Source organism: Delphinapterus leucas, chromosome 1, assembly GCF_059928025.1.
Source record: "Delphinapterus leucas isolate spDelLeu-1000000601 "Yukka" chromosome 1, BTC_Dleu_Yukka2, whole genome shotgun sequence".
NCBI lineage: Eukaryota > Metazoa > Chordata > Mammalia > Artiodactyla > Monodontidae > Delphinapterus > Delphinapterus leucas.
This window is the reverse complement of record NC_143129.1, coordinates 87962421-87988868: the sequence shown is the minus strand read 5'-3', so window position 1 is coordinate 87988868 and position 26448 is coordinate 87962421. Positions and strand designations below refer to the sequence as shown.

Sequence of the window (26448 nt, the reverse complement as noted above, 5' to 3'; positions counted from 1 at the left end):
ATAGTCAGGCCAGCCCCATGAGGACAAAGACAGGGTTGTTCTCCATCTTTGCTGCATCCCCTGCCGGCACATGAAGGACATTCCATAAATATCTGTTGAGTGAATTAACTAAACTGATTTAAATACAACTTAAATGTCGTCTAAAAGGCAGGGCTTCCTGACAGAATTACAATATTTGATAGTCACCCCAAACCCTGAGCTTTGCAATACCTCAAATCGCTGTGGAACCTGGCTGGAGAACCATGACTCCGCAAGGAGAGGTGGAGACATTTAACTGAAGCTGCAGAATGGCCTGGGACCCCTCGTATGCAGTCAGAAGAGAACTCTTTCCTCCTCACTGCCTGCCTCCAGAACCAAAGCAAGACTGGAGGGTCTGCTGGCTCCCCACTCCCCATCCCCTTCAGGTTTAGCGAGGTTTCACCTACCACATGTTGTGGGCTTCAGGGCTCTGCACCAGATAAGCTTACACCCACTCAGGATATCAGCCCTTCATCAATGTTAAACACCCTGTCTGAGGTTTGAGGAGATTTCACTGATGCCATTGCTGAGAGCCGAGCTAACCACTCTTCTGGGATTTGGAGGAAAGGTTTTTCTGGAGTTTTTTCTTAGAAATGAACAATGTGATTTTAAAATACTTCCTTCTCTTCCTAAAATTTCTTCAAGGTTCCACATGGCTGCAGATTTTAGCAGTTAAGGCAAAAATTCACTTGATGAAAAGAGAAAAAAAAATCCCCTGAAAGTTTCAGTACCCAAATACATAAATCTTGGTATTTTCCCCTGTGTGTATGATACCATAACGACAATTCAGTTAAAGATTCATTCAAGCTGGGAGATAGGAGGGCCTTGGGCATTTTTGTACCCAAGTGAGCAGCTGGATTTCTCCTGCAGACAGGGGCTTGTGACCATGACCTTGTTCCTCTCACTTCAGCACCACAGCACACTTTCAGTTGACACCCACTTGGGGTACTGGAGCGGTGGCAGCCTGCGGAACTAAGTCTCTGGAGTCACAAACACACATGCTCACAGTACGGAGAGCAGCCACTCTCCTCACATGTCTACGTCAGTGCTGGTGTCAAACAATCTGTCCTATTAAGTCTACAAACATTCTGTTTGTCAGCCCACATGAACAGAATCCTGCCCGCCTGGACTTTACATTATTGGTGAAGGTGGGGACGCGGGGCAGGGAGGAACACATTAAATGGGAAAGTATCACAGGTGATGTTAAGTGCTACTGAGAAAAATAAAGCAGTGTATTGGGGAGGGTGATTAATAATGAGAAGGGAGGTTGCCATCATATGTGAGGTGGTCCCAGCTGGCATGTGAGCAGGGCCCAGAAAAAACGAGGGAGTGAGCTTGAGCGTGTGGGGAAGAGCATTCAAAGAGTAAGAACCACTAAGTTACAGTTGAGGAAACTGGGGCTCAAAGAGGTTCAGAAGCTGACCGTGGTCACTCAGCTGGTCCGGGACAGAGCTGGTGTCCAGACACAGGTGGCCAGCTCCAAAGCCTGCACTGTTAGCCACAGTGTGAGATGCCTTGGTCCTTCCTTGTCGATTCCACCTGCATCCAGTCCCCGTCAGTGGTTTCTGTTTCCATGAGTACTGAAGGCAGAAATCTACTGGTCTCAGATATGCCACCATGGCTTCCCTGTCTTCATCTATTTCAGACTGAAACTGCAGCCCCCTGGCTCCCAACAGACAATAAACCCCCTGGTCCCCCAGTCCCAGAAACTCCACAGAACTCGCCTCACATATGCTCTCAGTTGTCAAGCTATTCCTTGTCTCCTGGATGAGTGCATCCAGAATTAAGACGTTTGTTCTTTAAATCAACTTCCTTTTGAAGTTCCCTGTTTCCTGTCATGCTAAAATACTTGCCTTTTTAACCCCTTATTCTTGCACTTAAAAATCCTTCTTTCACAAGACATTTCCCTCTCAATCTGTGCAGTCCGATTCAGTGGCCACTAGCTAATGTGGCTCGTGAGCCCATGCCACGTGGTTAGTCCAAATTGAGATGTGTTGTTAGTATAAGATACACACCAGACTTTGAAGGTCAAGTATGAAAAGGGGAATGTAAAATCTCTCATTAACATTTTCTATATCAACTACATGTCGAAATGAAAATACTGTGGGTATATTAGGTTAAATAAAATATATTATTAAAATTAATTTTACCTGTTTCATATTATATTTCTATTTAACAGCACTACTCTGGCCGGCTCTTTCAAGATACCCATATCACATCACGCTCAAAAGCCACATTTGCCTTTGACTGTTCTTGTCTTAGATAGGATATATCTGAGACCTACAGCATGCTTTGGAGAATAAGGTTCTTACTAGAGCTATTTAATACTCTGCAAGTCTTTTTGAATCTATTCTCCAAAGTCTGATTAAAGGTATTTCAATGCGCTATTGATCATTTCATTAAAAATTTCTTTATAATCCCTATTATTTTCTAGTTACTCAGTTCATAGTTGAGAAACTCTATTACAACTAATTTATGATGACATAGTCATTAGTTTCTTATTAATATGAATTTCTTATTACTTTCTGAATGTGTACAGTAAACTTCATTTTTTTTTTCTAGTTTTTAACTGTTACATGGGAAAAACATTCAGAAACTACAGACCAGAGAGGCTGATGGAAATTCAGACACTGTTCTTAACAGACATTCAGGGGAACATTATGAAAAGTGAAGGTCACTAGGAATCAAAACAGGTTCATTTCCTCAGAACAAGCCTATCAAAATAATTTGGTTCCCTGAGATGGATACTTGCTAAACAGAATAGATCAAGGTCACAAAGGACAGAACTCTGAACTAATAACTTTCAAATGGGGGCAGAGAGCAGACATGATTTCTTACAGTGATTCTGGGCAAGAGGTCCCCTCACTTTCACTGGTTTCATTTTGAGCCCCAGAGTCCTTGGGCTAAGAGCTCATCAGCAAAGGCACGAGCAGCACTGAGAAGGAGAAGGCCAATGCGCACAAGGGAAAGGGACTGAAAACAAGAAAACAAAGAGGCCAAAGGAGAGAATCCCATGCCCATAAAGTAGCTAAAAGACATTTTCCTTTGAGTCTGGTAGATGGGCACTGAAACTTATCTCCAAAGAGGAACTGCTAAAATGTTTTCCACGCTTTTTGGGGGACAGTATCACTATTTTAGTCACACTTCATATTAAAACTTGTCTGGGGCTTCCCTGGTGGCGCAGTGGTTGAGAGTCCGCCTACTGATATAGGGGACATGGGCTCATGTCCCAGTCTGGGAAGATCCCACATGCCGCGGAGTGGCTGGACCTGTGAGCCATGGCCGCTGAGCCTGTGCGTCCGGACCCTGTGCTCCACAACGGGAGAGGCCACAACAGTGAGGCCCACGTACCACACAGACAAACAAAACAACTTGTCTGAGCAAATGGAAAAGGCTGTATCCAGGTTTCACCTTCAATCCTGAGATGGAAGCTTTTATCTGTGACTGCAGAATCTAAGGTGCTGTGTGCCCTTAAGTAAAAACTTCAAAAAGCCTTCTGTACTCAAGAGAAAACAACATGAGAAGAAATCAAAAGACAGAAAACTTGTGCAAACAAGGGCTGATGTATGCTGGCAAACTTTCTGCTTTTAAACAGAGAAAGCAATGCCTACCATCAAAGCCTATATGAATTAAAAAACATTAGAGTGAGACATGCTGGGACCCAGCCCCACCCCCCAGCAGGCCAGCAGGGCTGGCAGCCAGTGGAGTCAGGGGAGTCAGTGGAGTCAGCTGCCCACACTACTTGGGTCTGCCACAGCAGAAGAGTGTGTGCAGCCCATATAGGGGGCAGCCTAAAGCATATAACTCTAGTCACCAAAGGGGATGGGGAGAGTCCTGCTGGGCCCCACAGGACATCTCTTACACAAGGCTACTTCTCCAAGACCAGGAAATGTAACCAACCTATCCGCTATATAGAAATAAACATAGAGAATCAGACAAAGTGAGGAGACAGAAATATATAACAAAGAAAGGAACAAGACAAACCCCCAAAGAAGAACTAAGTGAGTGGAGATAAGCAATCTAACCAATAAAGACTTCAGGTAATGATCATAAAGATGCTCAGTGAACTCAAGAGAAGAATGAATGAACACTGTGACAAGTTCAACAAAGGGTTAGAAAATATAAAGAAGACTCAAACAGCTGAAGAATACAATAACTGAAATTTAAAAAATACACTAGAAGGAATCAACAGTAGATTAGATGACACAGAGGAATGCATCAGTGAACTGGAAGACAGAGTAGTGAAATTCACCCAAGCTGAACAGAAAAAAAAGAACTTTAAAAGGTAAGGCTAGTTTAAGAGACCTCTGAGACAACAGCAGGCATACTAACATTCACATTATAGGGGTGCCAGAAGGAGAAGAGAGAGAGAAAGGGACAGAAAACTTATTTGAAGTGATAACAGCTAAAAACTTCCCTAACCTGAGAAAGGAAACAGACATCCAAGTTTAGGAAGTACAGAAAGTCCCAAACAAGATGAACCCAAAGAGGTCACACCAAGACACACTGCAATTAAAACAGCAAAAGTTAAAGATAAAAAGAGAATCTTAAAAGCAGTAAGGGAAAAGCAACCAGTACACACAAAGGAACTCACATAAGACTTTCAGCTGACTTTTCAGCAGAATCTTTGCAGGCCAGAAGTACATCATGATGTACTTAAAGTGATGAAAGGAAAAAAACTTACAACCAAGAATATTCTACCCGGAAAGGCTATCATTCAGATATGAAGGAGACAAGCAAAAGCTAAAAGAGTTCAGTGTCACTAAACCAGCTTTACAAGGAATGTTAAAGGGACTTCTCTAAGCAGAAAAGACCACAGCTAGAAATATGAAAACTAAAAAAAGAAAAATCTCATTGGTAAAGGCAAACATACAGTAAAGGTCAACCACACAAAAAGCTAGTAGGAAGGTTAAAAGACAAAAGCGATAAAATCATCTATATCTATAGTAAAAAGTTAAGGAATACACAAAATAAAAAGATATAAAATATGACATCAAAAACATTAAATGTGGGCTTCCCTGGTGGTGCAGTGGTTGAGAGTCTGCCTGCCGATGCAGGGGACACGGGTTCGTGCCCCGGTCCGGGAAGATCCCACATGCCGTGGAGCGGCTGGGCCCGTGAGCCATGACCGCTGAGCCTGTGCGTCCGGAGCTTGTGCTCCGCAACAGGAGAGGCCACAACAGTGAGAGGCCTGAGTACTGCAAAAAAAACAAAAAACAAAAAACATTAAATGTGAGGGTGGGGTGGGCAGCAAAAACGCAGGGTTGTTATAATGTGTTCAAACTTAAGAGATCATCAACTTAAAATAATCTCATAAAATTGACTCATTATATAGTTATATATGAACCTCATGGGAACCAAAAGCCTATGATAGATACATACACAAAAAAGAGAAAAGAATCCAAACATAACACTAAAGATAGTCATCAAGTCACAAGAAAAGAGAGCAAAAGGAGAAAAAAGGAACAAAAAAGAATTGTAAAAACAACCAGAAAACAATGAACAAAATGGCAATAAGTACACACCTATCAATAATTACTTTCAATGAATGGACTAAATGTTCCAACCAAAAGACATAGAGTGGCTGAATGGATTTAAAAAAAAAAAAAGACCCATCTATATGCTGCCTATAAGAGAATCACTTCAGATCTAAAGACATAGACTAAAAGCGAGTGGACGGAAAAAAGGTATTCATGCAAATAGAAATAAAAAGAAAGCTGGGGAAGCAATACTTACATCAGACAAAACAGACTTTAAAATAAAGACTGTGGGGCTTCCCTGGTGGCGCAGTAGTTAACAATCTGCCTGCCAATGCAAGGGACATGGGTTCGAGCCCTGGCCCAGGAAGATCCCACATGCTGTGGAGCAACTAAGCCCAAGCACCACAACTACTGAGCCTGAGCTCTAGAGCCCGCAGGCCACAACTACTGAAGCCTGCGTACCCAGAGCCTGTGCTCCGCAACAAGAGAAGCCATGACAATGAGAAGCCCACTCACTGCAACGAAGAGTAGCCCCCACTCATCGCAACTAGAGAAAGCCCACATGCAGCAACAAAGACCCAACACAGCCAAAAATAAATTAATTAATTAAAAAATTTAAACAAAGACTGTAATAAGAGACAGAGAAAGAGATTACATAATAATAAAGGGACCAATCCAACAAGAAGATAAAACAATTGTAAATATCTATGTACCCAACATAGGAACACTTAAATACATAATGCAAATATTAACAAACATAATGGGAAAAATTGTGACAGTAACACAATAATATTAGGGGACTTTAATGTCCCACTTACATCAATGGACAGATCATCCAGACAGGAAATCAATTAGGAAACACTGGCCTTAAATGATACATGAGACCAGATGACCCTAATAGATATATATAGAACATTACATCCAAAAGCAGTAGAATACACATCCTTTTCAAGTACACATAGAACATTCTCCAGGACAGATAACATGCTGGGCTACAAAACAAGTCTCAATAAATTTAAAAGACTAAAATCATGATGCATCTTTTCCAACCACAGTGCTATAAGGCTAGAAATCAACATAGGTAGTATGCTTTTTTTACATCCATCTTAGTAATACTTTTTTGGATCTGCCTCCTCAGGCAAGGGAAACAAAAGCAAAAATAAACAAATGGGACTATATCAAACTAAAAAGGCTCTGCACAGGGAAGGAAACTATCAACGAAATGAAACAGCAGCCTGCCGAATGGGAGAAGCTATTTGCAAATGATATATCTGATAAGGGGTTAATATCCAAAATATACAAAGAACTCATACAACTCAATAGTAAAAGCAACAACAACAACAAAAAAAACCTGATTAGAAAATAGGAAGGGGACCTGAAAACACATTGTCCAAAGAAGCCACAGAGATGCCCAACAGGCATATGAAAAGATGCTCAGCATCACTAATCATCAGGGAAATGCAAATCAAAACCACAATGAGGTGCTACCTCACACTTGTCAGAATGGCTATCATCAAAAAAGACAACAAATAACAAGTGTTGGCGAGGATGTGGAGAAAAGGGAACCCTCATGCATTGTTGGTGGGAACATAAATTGTTGCAGCCACTATGGAAAACAGTATGGCAGTTCCTCAAAAAATTAATAGAAACTGCCATATGATCCAGCAAATTCACTTCTGTGTACATGAAGAAAACAAAAACACTAATTGGAAAAAAACATATGCACGCCAATATTCATTGCAGCATTATTTACAATAGCCAAGATATGGACGCAACCTATGTGTCTACTGATAGATGAATGAATAAAGAAGATGTGGTATTTATATATAATGGAATATAACTCATCCATAAAAAATGAAATCTTGCCTTTTACAACATGGATAGATATAGAAAGTATCAGGCTAAGTAAAATCAGTGAGACAGAGAAAGACCAATACCATATGATTTCACTTATATGTGGAATCTAAAAAACAAAACAAACAAACATTCAAAACAGAAACAGACTCACAGATACAGAGAATAAACTGGTGGTTACCAGAGGGAAGATGGATAGAGAGGGTGAGTGAAATAGGTGAGGGAGATTAAGAGGTACAAACTTCCAGTTATAAAATAAATAAGTCATGGAGATGTAATGTATAGCATAGGGAATATGGTCAATAATATTGTAATAACTTTCTGTGGTGACAGATGGTAACTAGACTTATTGTGACCATTTTGTAATGTAAAAAAATGCTGAATCACTATGTTTACACCTGAAACTAATGTATCGATAATATTGTAAGTCAATTTAAAAAGGGAAAAAACAAATAACAACAATAATGAAGTGTACAATTCATTTTTTTTTAATTACAGTAAAAAGACAGCAATAAAACAAATTCCTAGATCTAGTTCTTTAAAAGTAGTTGTAAGTCTTTTTCAAAATTCCTAAAAGATACCTGTCAAAAATAAACAAAAACAGCAACAAATGCAAAAATGTGAAATTTCATTAGATCCTGGTATTTAAAAAAAGACATCCTTTTGACAATTGGAGGAATTTGAGTAAGAGTAGAAGTTAAGTGATATTACGAGATTACTGTTAATTTTTATAAATATTATGTTATTGGGCTTATGCCAAAGCATTTAGGAGTGAAGTGTGGGAGTATAAAGAAAGTATAATTATGGCAAAATGTTAATAAATGAATACATAAATAAACCCCCATTCTGAATTCTATGGCCCAAAGAAGGTTCCCCCACCCCTCTACTGTAGATTACAATATTGAATACAATCTATGTGATTGGTAATTTGCTGTCATATAATTTCACATGCTTTAGCAAAATTACGTTGGACAATATATATGTTATATATAAGAGATTAACTGTGGCTGCACCAATCAACAAAAAGTTGCTTACCTATTCTTGGGTTGGGAATACATAGACTTTGAGTCAAATAGACCTAAGTGCTAGCAGGTTCTACCACTTATTTGTTGTGTGAACTTGGACAAGGTACTTGGCCTACCTCAACTTTGTTCTCCTCCTTAACAGTCTCTACCTTATAAAACTGGTGACAATTAAATGAAAACAAAAATCTAAAACTCTAAGCACAGCACTTGGCACAGAGCACGTGCTTAATTCATGGCAACTATTATATACACCCCATTATAATACTGGATCTAGTTTTTTGAGAGGAAAACACAACACTATTTTGATTTGGATTACCTTTCATAAATAAAACCTCACAGGCTCTCTGAATCTTAATTAAGCAAAGCATATGAACAAGTCTCACATAATAATGTGAGATAATGATAATTTAAAATGGGGAAATGTTTGACCAATACTTTATCATCTAATGTCCAGATTTAACAATTTGTATTGTTAAAAATATTAAAAGAGATCAATGAAAGAGGGGCTTTCCTGGTGGTGCAGTGGTTGAGAGTCTGCCTGCCAGTGCAGGGGACGCGGGTTTGAGCCCTGGTCTGGGAAGATCCCACATGCCGTGGAGCAACTGGGCCTGTGAGCCACAGCTACTGAGCCTGCGTGTCTGGAGCCTGTGCTCCGCAACAAGAGAGGCCGCGACAGTGAGAAGGTCCGCGCACCGCGATGAAGAGTGGCCCCCGCTCGCCGCAACTAGAGAAAGCCCTCGCACAGAAATGAAGACCCAACACAGCCAAATAAATAAACAAATACATTTAAATCAATGAAAGAAACTTTATATGAAGTGGTATATGACTTGGTTCCTGCATACAAGGATCTAAAATCTAGCTGGAGAGACAACTGGCAAGATAAAGGATCCATAAAAGGTCAACCACAGCAGAATAAGGCAGGCGCTGCTAATGAGAGCTAACTAATACAACAGTTCCTATTTTTGATCTTGCTACTTGCCCAGCGCTACCTAGGTCCTGTCCACATGTTACCCCAGTGATGCAAACCAGGGCCAAATCCTGCCAGCCCTACCTTCAAAACACACCCTGCTATCTTCAATTCCTCACCCCAACCCCAGTCATTTCTTACCCACCCCACCCAGTCATTGTTCCTGCAGCCTCCTAACTGGTCTCCCTGCTTCTCTTTTTTCATCAGCAAGGACCACCCTCCACCCAGCATCCAGAATCATTCATTTAAACACTCATCACAATTTCACTCCTATTCATAACTCTCTGAGACTTCCTATTTCACTGGGAATAAAAAAAATGTAGTCTTTCAAAGGGCCACAGGGACTTCCCTGGTGGCGCAGTGGTTAAGAATCCGCCTGCCAATGCAGGGGACACGGGTTTGAGCCCTGGTCCGGGAAGATCCCACATGTCGCAAAGCAACTACGCCGGTGTGCCACAACTACTGAGCCCAGGTGCCTAGAGCCTGTGCTCCGAAACAAGAGAAGCCACCGCAATGAGAAGCCCGTGCACCACAACGAAGAGTAGCCCCCTGCTCTCTCCAACTAGAGAAAGCCCACGCACAGCAACGAAGAGCCAACGCAGCAAAAAATAAATAAATAAATAAATTTATTGCCAAAAAAAAAAAAAAAAAAGGGCCCACAAAACTTTATTTCTAGGGTCCAGCCCTGACTACTTGTACAACTTCATTTCCTATTTCCTCTCCAGCACAGTGCCCTCCTCGAAGTTCTTTAAACGGCTGAAGCCTATCTCAGGGTTTTTGCTGCTGTCCTCTCTGTCTGGAATACTACTCTCCCAGATGGTAACCTGGCCTGCTCCATCATTTCCTTTTAAGTCTACACTCAACTGTTACCCTTTTAAAGAGACCCTCCCCTGGCCACATTATATAAAATACTAACCACCAGAGAGTGACAATGAAATATCATATCTCCACCCCATGGAGCACTATGAAGCTGTTAAAAAAAAAAAAAAATGAGGATGATCTCTATGAACTGATATGGAACGATTTTCCAGACATACGGTTAATTGACAAAAACAAGGTACAAAAGAGTACACAGAATATGTTACCTGTTGTTTAAAAAAGGGAGTTAGAAATAAACATATGTATCTGTTTATAACTGCAAAAAGAAACAAAGATAAAACTGAAACAAATTATATGTTATGGGGGGAGAGGAAGGGGGGAATAGAATTTCTGAGCATATATATATATATATATATATATATTTTTTTTTTTTTGCAGTACGCGGGCCTCTCACTGTTGTGGCCACTCCCGTTGTGGAGCACAGGCTCCAGACGCACAGGCTCAGCGGCCATGGCTCACGGGCCCAGCCGCTCCGAGGCATGTGGGATCTTCTCGCATGTGGGATTTTCCCGGACCGGGGCACGAACCCGTGTCCCCTGCATCACTAGGCGGACTCTCAACCACTGCGCCACCAGGGAAGCCCCTGAGCATATTTTTTTATGGTCATCCCTCAGTATCCACAGGGAATTGGTTCCAGGATCCCAGTGGATACCAAAATCTGAGGATGATCAAATCCTTCATATAAAATGGCATAATATTTGCATATAACCTATGCACATCCTCTCATATACTGTAAATCATCTCCAGATTACTTATAATACCTAATACAATGTAAATGTTATTTAAATAGTTGTCAGAATGTGGCAAAGTCAAATTTTGCTTTCTGGGACTTTCTGGAATTTTTTTTTCCTGAATATTTTTAATCTGCAGCTGGTTGAATCTGCAAATATGGAAGGCCAGCTGTATATGGTTTTGATTTGAACCATGTTAATAGTTTACATATTTAAAAATTAAATCAAGGTGGGGGAAACCCTAAAACTGAATAGAAAGAGAAACAAATTAATGCAACTATGTATCACTTTGATAACATAACCACACAGAAGAAAAATTCAAATAACTTGAAAATACAGTGTTCTATACATATTTAGTGGGATATATGAAAGAATAAAAAGAACTGCTAAGAAATCTTGAACTGTATTTAGTAAAGTTTGTGCTTGGGAGTAGTATTGGCATAGCAATTATGGAATTAGTTTGTGTTTAATGTAGATTCGGAAAATATACTAATGCTACTAAGAATAGAATTCATACCATGGGGAAGGGAGGTACTAATATGGAATGGAGGAAAAGGAAGAACTGAATTGTTGGATTAGCTTTTGCAGTAACAAGATAAATGCCTGACTTTGTGAAAACTATTTCCTAGCACTGAAAACTGACAGGGCCTAGAAGCTATGGCTCCAAGAGTCTTGAGCACACCTAGCACCCAGGTCTTAATTTCTAAATACCATCCCCCACTAAAAGGAAAAAAGGAATCTAATGATTCCAAGGCTGAGTCAGGAAAAGAACAAAATGAGTCCAGAACACCCTTCTACACCAGAAAGTAAGGAAAGTGCTCAAAACTGAGGGAAACATGGCAAAAGGACACTGAAACTTGGAAGGGTTCCCACTTGCCAAATACAGAATCACTGAGCATCAAAATGAAAAATGACAGGAATGCCATCTTAAATAATACACGAGTCCTTACTAGTATTAAAAAAAAAAAAGAAAATTAAAAAGGGAGGTGCAGAAGCCCTTTGTTACTGAAGAATGTCAATAAAGTATAAACAAAATAGGGATACAAAATTGCTATCTACAAACATTTTAGCGGGAAGAATCGCCACTGGGTTGTAAAACATTGGGTGAAAGATTGTTGGAAAACAGGATATTCACACAATCTCAGAGTGTTACTTAATGAATCAGGTATTACAGACATACCCATTTTATTGTGCTTTGCTTTACTGTGCTTTGTAGATATTGTTTTTTTGTTTTGTTTTGTTTTTTGCGGTACGCGGGCCTCTCACTGTTGTGGCCTCTCCCGTTGCGGAGCACAGGCTCCGGACGCGCAGGCTCAGCGGCCATGGCTCAGGGGCCCAGCCGCTCCACGGCATGTGGGATCTTCCCAGACCAGGGCACGAACCCGCGTCCCCTGCATCGGCAGGCGGACTCTCAACCACTGCGCCACCAGGGAAGCCCGATATTGTGTTTTTTTACAAATTAAAGTTTTGTGACAACTCTGCACTGTCAGATGGTAGTTAGCATTTTTTAGCAATAAAGTATCTTAATTAAGGTATGTACATTTTTTTAGACATAATGCTATGGCGCACTTAATAGACTACAGTATAGTATAAACATCACTTTTAAATATACTAGGAAATCAAAAAACTCGTTATGACTTGCTTTATTGCGATATTTCCAGTGGTTTGGAACCAAGCATGCAAAATCTGTACTCACACGCTTGTATTTTCTCCTCTACAACGGAGAAATCTGGTGGACCTCACCTTAACCAATCATCAACATTAACGTCTCCAATAATGAGACAAATGGACTGCATCTGCAGCCTGATGAGATGCACACCTGTGAGAATTCCTGCCCAGGAATGTTTACACCAGAATCTAAGCATGTACTTCAACATCGAGGGACATTTTTATTAAAAAAAAAAAAAAAAACTAGTCCAGACCCCTTCAAAAAGGGCAATATCATAAAGTAGAAAAGAGGAAAAGAGAAAAAGAAAAAAAGAAGCTGGCTTGGGCTTCCCTGGTGGCACAGTGGTTGAGAGTCCGCCTGCCGATGCGGGGGACACGGGTTGGTGCCCCGGTCTGGGAAGATCCCACACGCCGTGGAGCGGCTGGGCCCGTGAGCCATGGCCGCTGAGTCTGAGCGTCCGGAACCTGTGCTCCGCAATGGGAGAGGCCACAACAGTGAGAGGCCCGCGTACCGCAAAAAAAAAAAAAAAAAAAAAAAAAGAAGCTGGCAACAGTTTAGATTTTTAGATTTAAGGGGATTAAAGAGGAATGACTACCAAATCTGGTGTGTGATCCAAGATCGGCTTCTGGACCCTATCTGAAAACAGTATTGTATCAAGCTATATTTCCTGACTGTGATAATGGTGCCAGGGCTTAACTGCAAACATATTATTCTTAGAAGACCTATGTTGGAAGTTTCCTGGTGGTCCAGTGGGTAAGACTACTCATTCCCAATGCAGGGGGCCCAGGTTCAATCCCTGGTTGGGGAACTAGATCCTGCACGCGTGCCGCCACTAAGACGTGGCACAGCCAAAATAAATAAACAAATATTAAAAAAAAAAAAAAGACCCATGTTGAAATATTTAGGGTTAAATTGTCATAAGAACTGCAATTCTCAAATGATTTAACAACACCAAAAAAAAGTTAACTGGATGGGTGTGGGTGTATATAGAGAGATGTAACCCAAATGTGATAAAATGTTAATAAGTGGTGATTCAAGAAGAAAGGTGTGTAAGTGTTCACTTTACTATTTTGGCAACTATTCTAAAGATTTTAAATCTTCCAGAATTTTAGAAAATTAAAAGGAACTATTAACCACTTCCATTTCCCTTGCCTCTGCACTAGTAATCTCTATATTAGTAAATGTTCACCACCACCCAACAACTACATATTTACTGCTTTATTTCCTTACTGTCTCTCCCCCACTATAATGTAAGTTTCCCAGTGCTGACACGTAGTTGATAGTCCATAAGTACGTGTTGAATGACTGATGCTCACAATCACCCTATTAATCAGATATTATTATTATCCTTTCTCTCATGTGAGTGGCGCTCTCTTTAAAGGCAAAGGTATGGAGGCACACAGAAGTAAGGTAACTTACAGAAGTTTTAACTGCGAGGAGCGGGGCCAGGTCAGAGGCCAGGCATCTCTCTGGGAGCAGATACTCTTCATCACTGTTAGGCAGCTTTCCCTAGTGAGGTGGGCTTGGCCCCCAAAGGGCTCACTGCAGACCTACACGGTTTCCCTTAGCGCAAAGCCTATTCAGAGAAGGCGATATTCATGCTTGCGGAACGAAATGACGTCTGAATAAATAAATGAATTAGGTGGGAGAAACCAGCTAGTTCAGAGGATCTTCCTAGAGGAGGTGTGGCTTGATGGGTAAACTGGCTTTTCAGTTGAAGAGAGAGCACAGAGCAGGCAGTAGTGACCAAAGGTGCATTCTGGGACCGGGGAGAGACCTGTGCCTCTGGAGGAGTTACCTTATCCCTTCAACCTCTGTATATGCCTCTCCCTCCTGCCCACAGCCACCAGCATATGAAACCCTCACAGTTCTCTGGGGTCTATGATGGTACCTGCCCTGGTCCCCCACCTCCAATTCCTCTCAACTACAATCATTTCTCTTTACTGCTGCCAGATTAATTCTTCCTAAGTGGATGGCTCTGATCCTGTCAGGCCCAGAAAGAGGTCTCCTTTGCCTGCAGAAGAGAATCCTAACTCCCAAAGAGGACATTCAGGGCTCCCCTAGGGGGCCTCAAGCTCCCGTGGGCACTGCAACTCTCCAGTGACACTGATGACTCCCTACTGCCCAAGGTCACCCTCTACACCCTGCTCCCCTGTCTTTCTTTCCTGGTTTCCTGCTCTTGGAATCTTTTCCCACATCACGGCATGTTCACATACCACCTGTCCTCGGAGGCCAGGTTCAAACACCCTCCCTTCCATGAAGTTTCTGCTTTACAAAAGATATCTGATTTCACAAAAGATGTTGCTGTATTCCCTCTGCACGCCCACAGCACTTTACTTTTACCTCTCTTACAACATTTACTTCTGTGCCTTACGCTGTAGGTTCTTTTGAACGTATCTCAACCCCCCATTCCGCAGGCTGTAAGCCATAGATGCATGCACCCCAAAGGCACTCAATAAACGCTGAACGCAGAGTGGAGAGGGGAGGTTCATCAGGGGTGTGGGCTAAGGGGCCGGTGGCAGGAAATTCCAAGAAAAGAAGTACTAGTTAAGGGGGTTGTTACTATGCTTTAGGGGTTTGGTTATGACTTAACTAGGGGCCTGTGTGGGGAGAGGTTGATAAGGGTGGGGAGGTAAAAAATGGAGACAAAGATAACTATTTCATGGCGCTGTCGTGACGATTTAGCTGAAGATGCGTGAAAGGGATGAACACAGTCCTAGACACTCACATGTTAGTCCTTTCATGTCCGGAAGGGAGGGGAAAGGGGACCAGCCGACACTCCTTAGGAATTCTGAATTGAGACCCTCGCCTTCCCGCCGCAGGGCAGTTCTGAACTGCCGCCCTCCGCGCGGGCGCGGGCATACTTGGCTTTGGCCGCAGCGCGCCCACCCGCAGCGCGGAGGCCGGCGCACGCGCAAAGAGCGCCTTCCTTGGCCAGGGAGGCCAGCCCGAGACCAGCTCCCAAAGTTCCCCTCAAGTTCTGCGCTACGGCACCTCCGGCTGGAAGCAGTAACTTGGTCACTTGAGTCGCACTGAAAAGGCACCCCTTCCGGAGGAACACGAGCGGGAATCGGGGATCGTGGAGGTTAAGAAGGCTCCCCAGAGGGAGGAAAGAGCCTAGGGGAGGTGAACGAGAAGGAATCGCGTCCCTCTTTTTCCCAAACAGGCTTCAGAGCCTGCGGTCCACGTTTCCTGCTGACCACCCTAGGGAGACCTGTGGGTGACACGACCAAGTCCCGCGCGCGGGCTGCGTGCCCCACGCCAACCCCACCACCCCACCCTGCAGCGGCCTCGGGCCGCGCCCGTCCACCCGGCCCCGGAGCCCCGGGGCCACTGACACCCCGCGCTGCCGGTCCCCGCGGGCTCCCGGGGGAGGCCTCCACTCACCCAACCGGAGCAACAGGCAGACCACTCCGAGGGCCCCCACGGCCCACCCCGCGGCGCTCCCCGCGGCCATAGCGGACGGGCCAGCTTCCGCGACAGGGACCCAGTCGGGCGTCGCCTCGGCCTGCCGGAGGGAGAGAGAGCCCGCCCCGCGGTGCGCCCCGCCCCGCGCGTCCCGCCAGGTCCCGGATGACGTCTTGGCGCGCGTTTTCTCCCCCCTCCCGAGAACGCGGTCTGGGCCCCGGGTCCTTCCTGCTCTTCTGCCGCCCCCCGCCCTCCTCTGTGGAGCTCTCCCCCAAAAGTGGCTTGCGTTTTCACACCAGGTTTATCCTCGTTCCTCCCGCACCTCCCGCACTTTTCCTTGGCATTTGGAACGTGATGGAGACGCCCCCATAGCCGGGGGTATCGGACCGTCGCTCCCCGAAAACTGCGCCCCGCTCGGCTGGAGGTGACAGCAGAGCTCTGTGCCGGGACAGGGAGGTTCTGAAGCGCTTTATTCCTTCAGCTCTTTCCAGCAGCCGCAGTCGCGCAGCCTCGCTTTTCCTGCCAGTCACTTCGCTACTACGACCCTGGACAAGACAGCTTCCTCAAATATTAAGACAAAAGGAAACGGGCAACATTCTAGACGACTGCTAGACTGTGTGGGGTCCCCTGGTGCGGCCCCAATCCTCCTCCCCCAAGTGCCTGCTTCTCCTCATTCAAGTGCAGCCACCTTCTCGTTAAGACGGACCTCACCCCAACACTCCCTCACTGGGAACTGGGATTTCCAGCCTTGGGTTTCTCCTTTCTCCGTTTCCTCTTTGTTTCACTCTTCCTCCATCTCTACTGTGGACTCGCCCTCAGGCTGGGGAGTCAGCGCTGCTCACTCCCTCTCCGTTTGGCCTCCCCAAACCTCTCTCCCTCGTGCTGCAGCAGGCGCTTGGAATTCCGCATCTTATTCGCTAGTCCTCTCCCCTCAAATCCATCTGATCCCAGACTCAATTACTACTGTATTCCCAGAACCAGCTACTGGCATCAGTCTCCCGGTCAGCCCCCATTCTTTCAGACAGTGGCACCAGAATGATCCCTGCTCAGCCATTGCAGTTGAGGGAACTCTTCGTTACCATGTGAGCAGGAAACTCCTCCCATGAACTGGACTCTTGAACGGGACTCTCTGATGTCCCAACAAACACCAACATGTTTGCCAGTTGTGAAGCGGTGGAAGTGTGCTTTATTGTTGCTGTCATTACCATCATCCTCACGTGGGGACCTCCACTCAAGACACTTGAACTGCCCTGTTAAGAATTCATAAATTATTTCTTACATTAGCCATGAAATTGTAAAAGGTGTCTATATCCGTGAAATTTCTGGGACTGATGTTCTGTACCATGAGCTTAGACATTCCCTATCATCTGAAGGTATTGGGAACACAAGGCAGGTACAGTGTGTAGCACAAAATGTGAGAAGATCAAGTTTCTCCTCTGCTCTGCGCTGGTAAGAACTCGGGCTAACTTGGAAAGGTAAGATGGAATCAGAACTTTAAACACTGGGGAGCCCCTCAAAGTTTTTGAGCTGGGAAGTGATAGAACAGCAAACATCTGTTGAGTACTTACTATGAGCCAAGCCCTGTGTTAAGCGCATTACCTGCATTAATTTAATCTTATTGCTGTCCTTGTTTTTACAGATTAGGAAACTGAGGCTCTGAGAAGGTAAATGACTTGCCCAAGGACACAGAGTAAGGTGCAGAACTGGGAGTCCAACCCAGGGTAAGTCCAAAGTACCACTCTTACCCTTTCATACAGGATGGGCAGCTATACTGCTGTTTGGACTGGCCAGCAAAAGCTGTCAGCCCGCTCAAGAGCAGGGCTGAGGAAAGGACTGCCCAGTCACCTGGGCTGGGAAGTATTCCCCAGGTCATGGTCTCCAGGTATCAGGCAAGGAATGGTTTAGTAGGTCTTCCTCGATTGGCTGCTTCTCTGGCCAACGAATGGTGCCAGCTCTTTCATCAAGAGAAATGCTGTGCTTCCAGCAAACATTTTTAGAAGCCCTTATATGCCTGGTCTAGCAGACTTCATTAGTCAAAAGTGGCTCAGAAAGGCTGGACCTGCAATGCATTAGGCAGATGGGCCAAAAGGCCCTATCCATATACTGAGCACTGGCCACCCAAAGGAGGGCTGGATGTATTTTACATCCTGTGACCAGTGTTGAGAGGTCCAGTGTTATCTGCTCATCACTGTAAAGAATCATGGACTAGAAGGGAAAAAAGGAGGGCTCGTTCAGTCTGCTTGTGTGGCGTGGATGGGCTGCTGCTCTTCCCAGCATGCCACTCCAGTTCTCTGGCTCTAGTTCTTGCCAAGCTTGGAACTACACCCAAGAAGCTTGGGAATCCTAGAAAGACAGAGCAAAACACTGATTCTAATCCTGCATACGTGAAAATCGTCCTTGCCCCATATGGAAGTGTATATTCACTTCATTTATATCAACCCTGGGCGGATTTGCACCAAGGGTGTGTGTGTGGGGGGGGGGTAATCTTTATTCCATAATACTCTGTTTCCCTTTTTAAAATGCTCCCTGGCAAAAAGAGAGCATTTGGAAAAAATTAGGCAAAAATAATACATAAGACTTAACATGGAACCATTCTGGGTACCCAAGAGATAAACAGTCACATTTCAACTCCCGACCAAGCCAGCAGCTGCAGGAAGTTGATAAGGATGCGGCAAATGGGGCTGGGGAGCAGAGGAAAGCACATATTAAAGCCTTTGAAAGGCTTGAGTTTTAAAAAGAAGAAGAAAAGGAAGTACCTCCTTCTGCTTTTTACCTCCATCTAGTTCCTTTTGCATTCTGTGAATTTTAAAGAATTACAGATGGGTTCTGACTAATCACGTGTCGCTGCCATAGCTGTCAACATTCTAGTATTCTTCTCAATTTGCAGATGTGGTGAACTCCCCCCAAAACCTCCCAGCATTTGAGTTGTGCAGGGAACAGAGATGGGTGTGTTCCGTGGGCTCAGTGCACGGGAGTGCGCAGCTCCTGCGCTTTCCTCCATCCTGGAAAAGGCTTGCTGAGCATTTCACTGTCGGGACAATACGACAGAGTCTGAAGAAGATGGTGTGCTCTTGCTGCCAAGACAGAGGAGAACGCTGTCCCAGGTTCCTGCTCCCCTCCTCTATTAGTCTCCTCTCACTGCATCCTGTCTCCCCACCTCCACCCCACTCCCACCCAAAAGAAAGCTAGATTCTGAACTGGCCTGTCAGGCCTCCAGGCCTGTGTGTTGAGCGGTGCACGACTCTGCCCTTGACAGTCAGGGTAGATGTGTATGTGTGTACGTATGTGTGATATACGTACATTTTCAGCAGCTGAGAGTAAAGTGTCTTGAGAAAGGGGTGGTTTTTATCACTTGTACAAAGGTGCCACTTGCACTGGGGGTGAGGCGTGATAATAGAAGCGGCAATTCACAAACCCTGAGTTTAGCAAGCCAAAGTCTGGGGCAGGACTCCAGGCCCCCAGGGCACAGCTCCGTAGACAGAGTGGCTGATCAGCGAGGAGAAAGAAGGACAGTGGACTCTAGTCAATGTAAACAGCCATATTTTCAACATAATTTACTACAGGTCTCTGAAGTGTATATAAAACATTTTAGTGCAACATCTTACAAATAGTTTTCGTTTAAAAAAACAAACAAAAACAAATCAACAGCTCTCTACATCATGCATGGGTAGTTTGCCTACCCTACCTCTTTTTTTTCTTCTTCAAAAGTTAACGCAGAGAAACCATTGTTTGAAAAGAATATGAAAACTTGCTACAGAAACACCCTAGGGAAGGAGGGTGTGGTCATATCCATGTCCTGGAACGGGCCTAGCACAGTGTCGTTTTTCATTAATGCAACATCGTAGATGTAGATAAGTCAAGAGAGCAGTCGGCAGTTTTCCTCTGCGTGTCTCTCCTGTAGGCAACTTGCAGTGAGGTTTCCCAGCCACCGGAGGCCACCATTATCACTCATCTGACGCCACATTTCCATAGAAATGGCCAAAGAAAGAAGGTCCTGGGGATTTTCATAGAAAGCCGAAAAGCTCACCCTTTGACAGTATCCCCTGGCCCAATAGAAAACGCACAGGAAAAAAAAAAAAAGTTATTAAAATACTGGCTTCGGTTTCTTTTATTCCTTTCAAATCTCCTGCAAGTGCTTCACTTACTTATGTGCAGCACTGGCTTTTCTTTCTTCTGTGAACCAATTCAAACTCAGATCTTCATTATGCGTCCCAGTTCCAGCCAGCCCTCCGGCATCTTTCCTTTCAGACAGAGGGAATGTACATCGTCTTCTCGAGCTGACTCTATGAATTAAGGGCCAGCAATTTCCCACTGAAAGCCCACACCCTGAAGAGAAGAAATGGGGCCAAAGACCGCCTTATTTCCTCAACACTGCGCCTGCTGTGTACCTCTACAGCATTGATGCAGCACAAGAAATGGGGATGAGCACATGAGGCATCAGTGGGATTCAGGTGGCCGTGCCTACACAGTCTCACAGGAGAGGACTGGTGTATCTGGGAGGGAGAGAAGGCAGGCTATGTAAGCCCCTCAGAAGACGGTTGGGCAGTTGCCTCGCTTCCCCCTTGGCTATGACACATCAAAGCACCTGCCGAGCACCCAGGCCCCCTGCACACCCGCACACGCCAATGAGGATCAGTACCCACGTGGCCTGGAATCCTATAGCGCTCCCCTGGAGTCTGTTCTGTCCCAGAACAGGGTTTCACACTAATCTCTCTGGTAAGACCTAGTTCCAGAATCCCTGGAGGTTTTTTCCAAAGTGGGAACTCCCTTGGGATTCAAGCTGCAAGTTCATAAGGAAGGGAGATGGAACTTGTGGCCAGCAAAATTTGAGAAAGCCAGGGCAGGAAAACATCTTCATGGAGTGCACAAAAGGAAACACTTGCAACCGACGATGCTCCGGAGCCCGGCATCTTGCCCAGCAAGTGTGAAATAACAGGTGACACTGGCCTTCGCCAGGCTTTAAGGGGCATTCAAATGAAAAGCTGCCATGACAGTGAACAACCAAATCACCTAAAGCCACAAACAAGAGCTAAGAAAGGGAAAGATAAAAAATCCACGGACAAAGGCATGTGATCACTTTCTGCTGAGATGAGGTAATCCATAAAGATTACAAAGGGCTGCGTCTGGGCCTCACCTGGGCAGATATTCTTACGGCAGTGAGATGCAGGTCAAACGGCGAAGAAGAGAGACATCAGTATCTTTGAGAAAAATCTAATTGGAAGGAAGAATGAAAACCTAGTCTTCATATCTCCAGGGAGGTAGTTATTCCTCCCTGTTCTACAGTGGCTGGCTCTGGAAACCCCCCCCTCACTGCTGGCTGACTGTCCCAACGTTCACGAACCTTAGCTGTCAACCAGCCCCAGTGCCTCCCGACAGTGTATGTGGGGGCTGCTGGGCCCTCTGAAGGCTCACTGGCCATTTTCCCTTAAGAGTTTGGCAAAGCACCTGAAAATAGAAGCCCACCTGCTCGCAATTATCAGTCAGAAACTGCCCTTGCAGAACAGACCAAGCCAACGACCAGCCTTGGTTCCTTCTTTCACTAATCAGTGACTTTGATCAATCTGAAAGTCAGTCGCTGCTAAAAGCAGCCCTCTGCCCACTTTAACTTGCAAAGTGTTTGCTGTTTGGAGCTTCTGACTCGTTCTCCAACAGAGTCTGCTCATTTTTTGGCAAGGTTGGGATGAAGCCTATTGCCTCCCCAACAGATAGGCTAGGCTGGGCGCTATCTACTCCTAGTGGGGTTATGCAGGATTTATCTTGTACATACAGTTCTTTGAAGCAAAATTCAATGCTTTCATCTTGACTACAAAGTGGTTCCAACAACTCCAGCTGAGGGAGAATATAAGATACAAATTGGGCCCACACTACACATAATTTTCAAGTCTCGTTAAGGAAGTAAAAAATGTTTGGGTATATTTTGATCCATGGGTGGCATTTTCAAGTGTGCAAAAATGAAAAAAAGTCTTGGAAGAGATTCCTTTGCGCTATAAAGTTCGTCCTTCCTGCTGCCATCAGTCGTATTTAAGGGTAATTTGTCCACAACATGACGGAATCCAAAAAGCGTAAACCAAAGGGATTGAAAAAGCGTCCCTTACAAAGAATAAGAACCCCTGTAACATCTATATCTGAGAATACTATATAAACCAGTGAGTAGACGTGGCACCGGGAGCTACTCACCACATTACCGAAAACAGAAACAAGCAACCTAATTCGGCAGGATGGCGCCATCTGCTCGAAAATAGCTAACCAACCAAGACTGCCACCTAGAGGCAGTCTGCCTCTGGCTGAGCGGTGACTGAACACTTCTCAAGTCCGACCGCGTTCTGTGGGAGCGCCCCAGAGGTCGGGTGCTGTCCGCTGTCTGATCGCAGAGCAAGAGGCAGTGGGGAGAGCCTCAGCTCCTCTGTGGCTTATGACCGCCAGGGGTCCCCTTAGTCTATGGCTCCTGGGTGGATACTGAGCACAGGGGGCTCCAGGCAAGTGGGGGAGTAGTTGAGGTGTGGTTCCTTGATCCACAACAGGGGCACCCCATTCTTCCCGTCGGAGTTCTTGCTGGAGTTCCGGCTCTTGAAGCGCACCAGCAGGATGGTGATGATAAGGATGCCAAAGATGGGGAAAGGGTAGAAGAAGACGAAGTAGAAGAGCGCGTCGTTGGAGCAGATGCTGGACTGCAGGGTGCAACCTGAAAAGGACCGAGAGGGTGACAGGACAATGAGGGCTGGGAACCTGGACTCTCACTCACTCCTGAAGACCCCACCCAACTGCATGGATGCAACTTGGCAGGACTCCTGCATCCACCCTGTCTTTCCCCTCCTGCCACTACTGGAGAGGGCAGACTACCCTGGTATTCTTGTTTTCACAACCGCATCTCTTCCAACGCAGCTGGAAGTTCAAACAAAGCCATGCCTCCGTTTCCCACTAGGAGTCAGTTGTATTGCTTGGAAAGCCACACAAGAAAGTGTAATTGATTGATTGTGAACTCAACTGTATCTGGGGTGGTGATGATGCTGAATCCACTTCAGCCTGAACCTCCTTCCTGGCTGTATTTTACGTGTCCCTTTGCACTTAGTTCTGCTGCCGATGTCCTTCTTTGGAACAGAACACATTCTCTACCCACCAGCTTCTGAGAGCAGCTTTACCAGAAATGATGCTCATTTGATTAATGTTATCAATTAAAAAGTCGTTATGGACCACTTACAAATGTCTGCGGTGTATCTGTGGCTGCACGGAACACAGTGTTAGTTATTCCTGGATACAGAGGAGAATGAAGCCTCACACCCCTGACCTCGTCAAGGACTGCTGCTCTGTGACAGGAGCCTGGGCTCTGGGAGGCTGCATTTTCTCTGTAAAATAAGGCTGCTGGATGATCCCTGTGTGCGATGAAGTTTACTAAGTTTGGACAGCCACAGTGGGCTGAAAAAAATGTGGTCTAAACACCTTCCCTTGTGCTTTTGGACAGTGGGTTATTCAGCAGATCGTTAGAGGGTCTAAGTGTGATTTAGGGGTTTTTGGGGGGGTTTTTTGGGCTTTCCTTTCTACCGCATAGCTGTTGCTCATCAGTATGATTAAGAAAATTTAACGCACACTTACACTCACTAGATTTCCAAGGTCTATGAGACTGGTGATATCAAACACTTTTGACCAACGAAACCTCAATTTCATAAGGTTCTATTTAATAAACAGGAGGTTATCAAAGAAAAGAAAAAGCTGACAAAACTGAAAATGATCTGATAAAATGTTGTGATTGAGAAGAAGTTGAAATTTTTAGCCAATTTTTAATTTCTGTATCATAGGCTAATTCTACTATAACAAACACCATTTTCAGTCTGATAAATTCCACATTTTGACAGAAGGCCAACCAAAAGAGCTCCTCGTTAGGGCTAATAATTCAGGTCAGCAAGAATTTCCTCCAGTCTCTGTTCATGAGTCCCTCGGTATTATAAAAACATTGGGTTCTGGATCATTCTGTAGCAATAGCTGTTGGCTAACAGAGCTGCTGCTAAGCTCTTTCCAGATGCTCTGTAACATCACTGCCCTTCTAGGCTGGTCTTCCCAACTAACCATGCAAAATCCACCTAATCCTCCAAGTTACCCTCCGAAATAAAAATGACTCAGGAACTTGAGAAAAAGGGAGAATGGCAGTGAGGTAACTCAGACTTCATTTTATTTTTTCTTCCTCTTCTGCTGCTGATTTGCTAAGAAGAGACTAAGCTGGATATTCTAACGAGTTAACAAGGTAACATCTAACAATACACTTGTATAATGAAATCCAACGAAAATTGAATCTGGTGGAGCATCAAGCTTATTATAAAGATTATCACTTCAATTATCACTTTAATTCCTCTCTCTATTTTTCCCAAGGGCAATCAAGGGTCAGGTATATGAACTGGTTTGTCAAATCCTAAATGCCCACAACAGGCAAGAAAACTGCTTAGTGGTCCGCCATCAAGCTCTGATTTTATCTTCCGGACAGCTGGAATCAACAGTGACACCCCCCAACCCTGAAAACTGGAAAAACTCACTTGTGTCCAGAACCCGGATGCCAATGGGGGCGGACTCTTCCTCCGTCAGCCGGTACCATTCCTTCTGAGGGCTGGGCAGCCACTCCTCCACGCGGCAGGAGTAGTTGCCCGTGTCCCGAGGGCTTGCCTGCAGCACTGTGAGCCGGTAGAGTAGCGGGGAGAGCCTCTGGAAGCGAAGCCTGCCCTCCCAGGGGCTGCCCTCTGGGCCAAAGACAGCGTCTGGGCCCACGCTCAGCAGGGCCGTCCGCTCTGTGGGGTCCTCTTCCTCCTCTTCTTCCCCCTCCTCTCCTTCCTCCTCCCCATCTTCCAGGCCAGGGCTGCCCCTTTTCCCTCCAGCTTTAGTCCTCAGGGAGTACCAGGCCACAGCGAAGCGGGAGTCCTGGCTGGAGCGAGACACGATGCTACAGTCTAGCTGGAAAGCCGCCTTCTCGGACACCGTGGCATTGGGGACCACCGTGTCCACCTGCAGGGCGGCATCTGGCGGAGATAAGGCTGTTTTAATTTCTGTTCAAAACAACCTAAATGTCCACCACTAAATATGTTCTAGTAATATACAAGAGGATTCTACGTATCGACTGAAAGGAACAAGGGGGCGTTGTGTGCAGAGAGGTGGAAGGAGATTCAAGAAAAATTGTTAGAGTACAGCACACTGTGTACTCTATGCGTCATCGAGTGGAAGAAAAGAGAAAATAAGTTTTATACTGACATAAGAATCTGTTTATATTTGCATGGAATATCTGGAAGAATGCACAAGGAGCTGGTAACATGGATGCTTATAGGAATCCAGGGAGGGAGGGACACTTATTTTCACTGTAACCCCTTGCAGTGGGGTTGAATAGTGTCCCCCCAAATTCATGTCCACCTGGACCCTCCGAATTTCCTTAACTGGAAATAGGGTCTTTGCAGATGTAATTAGTTAAGATGCACTTATTTGGGGCAGGCCTGGATATAAGAAGAGGAGAGGACACAGAGAGACACACAGAGAGAAGGACACGGGAAGGCAGAGGCAGAGACTGGAGTGATGCAGCCACAAGCCAGGGAACACGGGGCCATGAGAAGCTGCAAGAGGCGAGGAAGGACCCCTCCCTAGAACCTGCAGGGGAGCAGGGCCCCGATGACACCTTGATTTCACACTTCTAGCCTCCAGAACTGAGAGAGAATAGATTTCTGTTGTTTGAAGCTACAATGCTTGCGCTAATCTGTTATGGCAGCCCTTGGAAATGAATTCACCCCATCAGCAGCTTTTGAATTTAAACCGGGTGCATGTAGATTATTGCCTACACCACAGGGAACCAACCCAAGCAGGTAAAACTTCTCCAAGGATTGAAGCTAAACAAAAGACAATAAACCTGAAAGGGCCCCTCGCCCTGAGTATGGACCCGCAGGAGGATAACACAGACAGTGTCCTGACAGAGGTGGGAGATGAAGACTAGCCACGGAGAGACACCTGAGCAGGTAAAGCACATCCCACAGACACCACCAGACAGCTGTATCTGTTTCTTTTGCGGGTTTTGGCTCACTGGGGTAGGTTCTAAACAAGTAATTCACTCCCTACCTCCTAAAAGGCCTCCCTTTGGCTCTGTTTATGAAATGCTCATGAAAGATGCCAATGTGGCATCAACGGAAGTAGAGAGACCAAATCGGATTCTACTTGGATGACAACCAAACAGGAGCATTTCCCAAGTACCGTCCTGGGCTTTCAATGAAGTGGCTGAATCGGCGTGCCAGTGAACACAAAGCTGGTTACCACTGCTTCCGTGGGGCTCTGACAAGCCCCTCCCCACCCCCCTCAGCACATCTGGAACCTTGTGTGCACCGCTGGACACAAAAGCTTAGGAGACAGCTATAGGTGGCAGGCACGCTGCATCAGCCCAGCTCTCACCGGGGCTAGGGAG

The 26448-nt window shown here is 45.1% G+C and overlaps 2 protein-coding genes across 18 annotated transcripts in view; both read right to left on the bottom strand.

Annotated features, from left to right (window-relative positions):
• Positions 1 to 16150, bottom strand: part of CD58 (CD58 molecule) — a 44024-nt gene extending 27874 nt beyond the window's left edge. For both annotated transcript variants that reach the window (XM_030759868.2, XM_022583973.2), the window contains exon 1: positions 16011 to 16150. In XM_030759868.2, coding sequence (XP_030615728.1) covers positions 16011 to 16080 — 70 coding nt within the window. In that variant the 5' untranslated portion in view covers positions 16081 to 16150. The remainder of the gene's footprint in view (positions 1 to 16010) is intronic.
• A 3404-nt stretch (positions 16151 to 19554) lies between these two features.
• IGSF3 (immunoglobulin superfamily member 3) overlaps positions 19555 to 26448 on the bottom strand; it is a 98703-nt gene continuing 91809 nt past the window's right edge. For 12 of the 16 annotated variants that reach the window (XM_089917192.1, XM_089917201.1, XM_089917204.1 and 9 more), the window contains 4 exons: positions 24554 to 25030; positions 22489 to 22713; positions 20177 to 20312; positions 19555 to 20074 (listed from right to left, as the gene is read on the bottom strand). In XM_089917192.1, the coding sequence (XP_089773318.1) occupies positions 19888 to 20074; positions 20177 to 20312; positions 22489 to 22713; positions 24554 to 25030 (1025 nt within the window). In that variant the 3' untranslated portion in view covers positions 19555 to 19887. Of the gene's footprint in view, positions 22714 to 24553; positions 25031 to 26448 lie in introns of all 16 variants that reach the window. The other 4 variants (XM_089917231.1, XM_089917237.1, XM_089917227.1 and 1 more) reach the window with 3 other exon arrangements.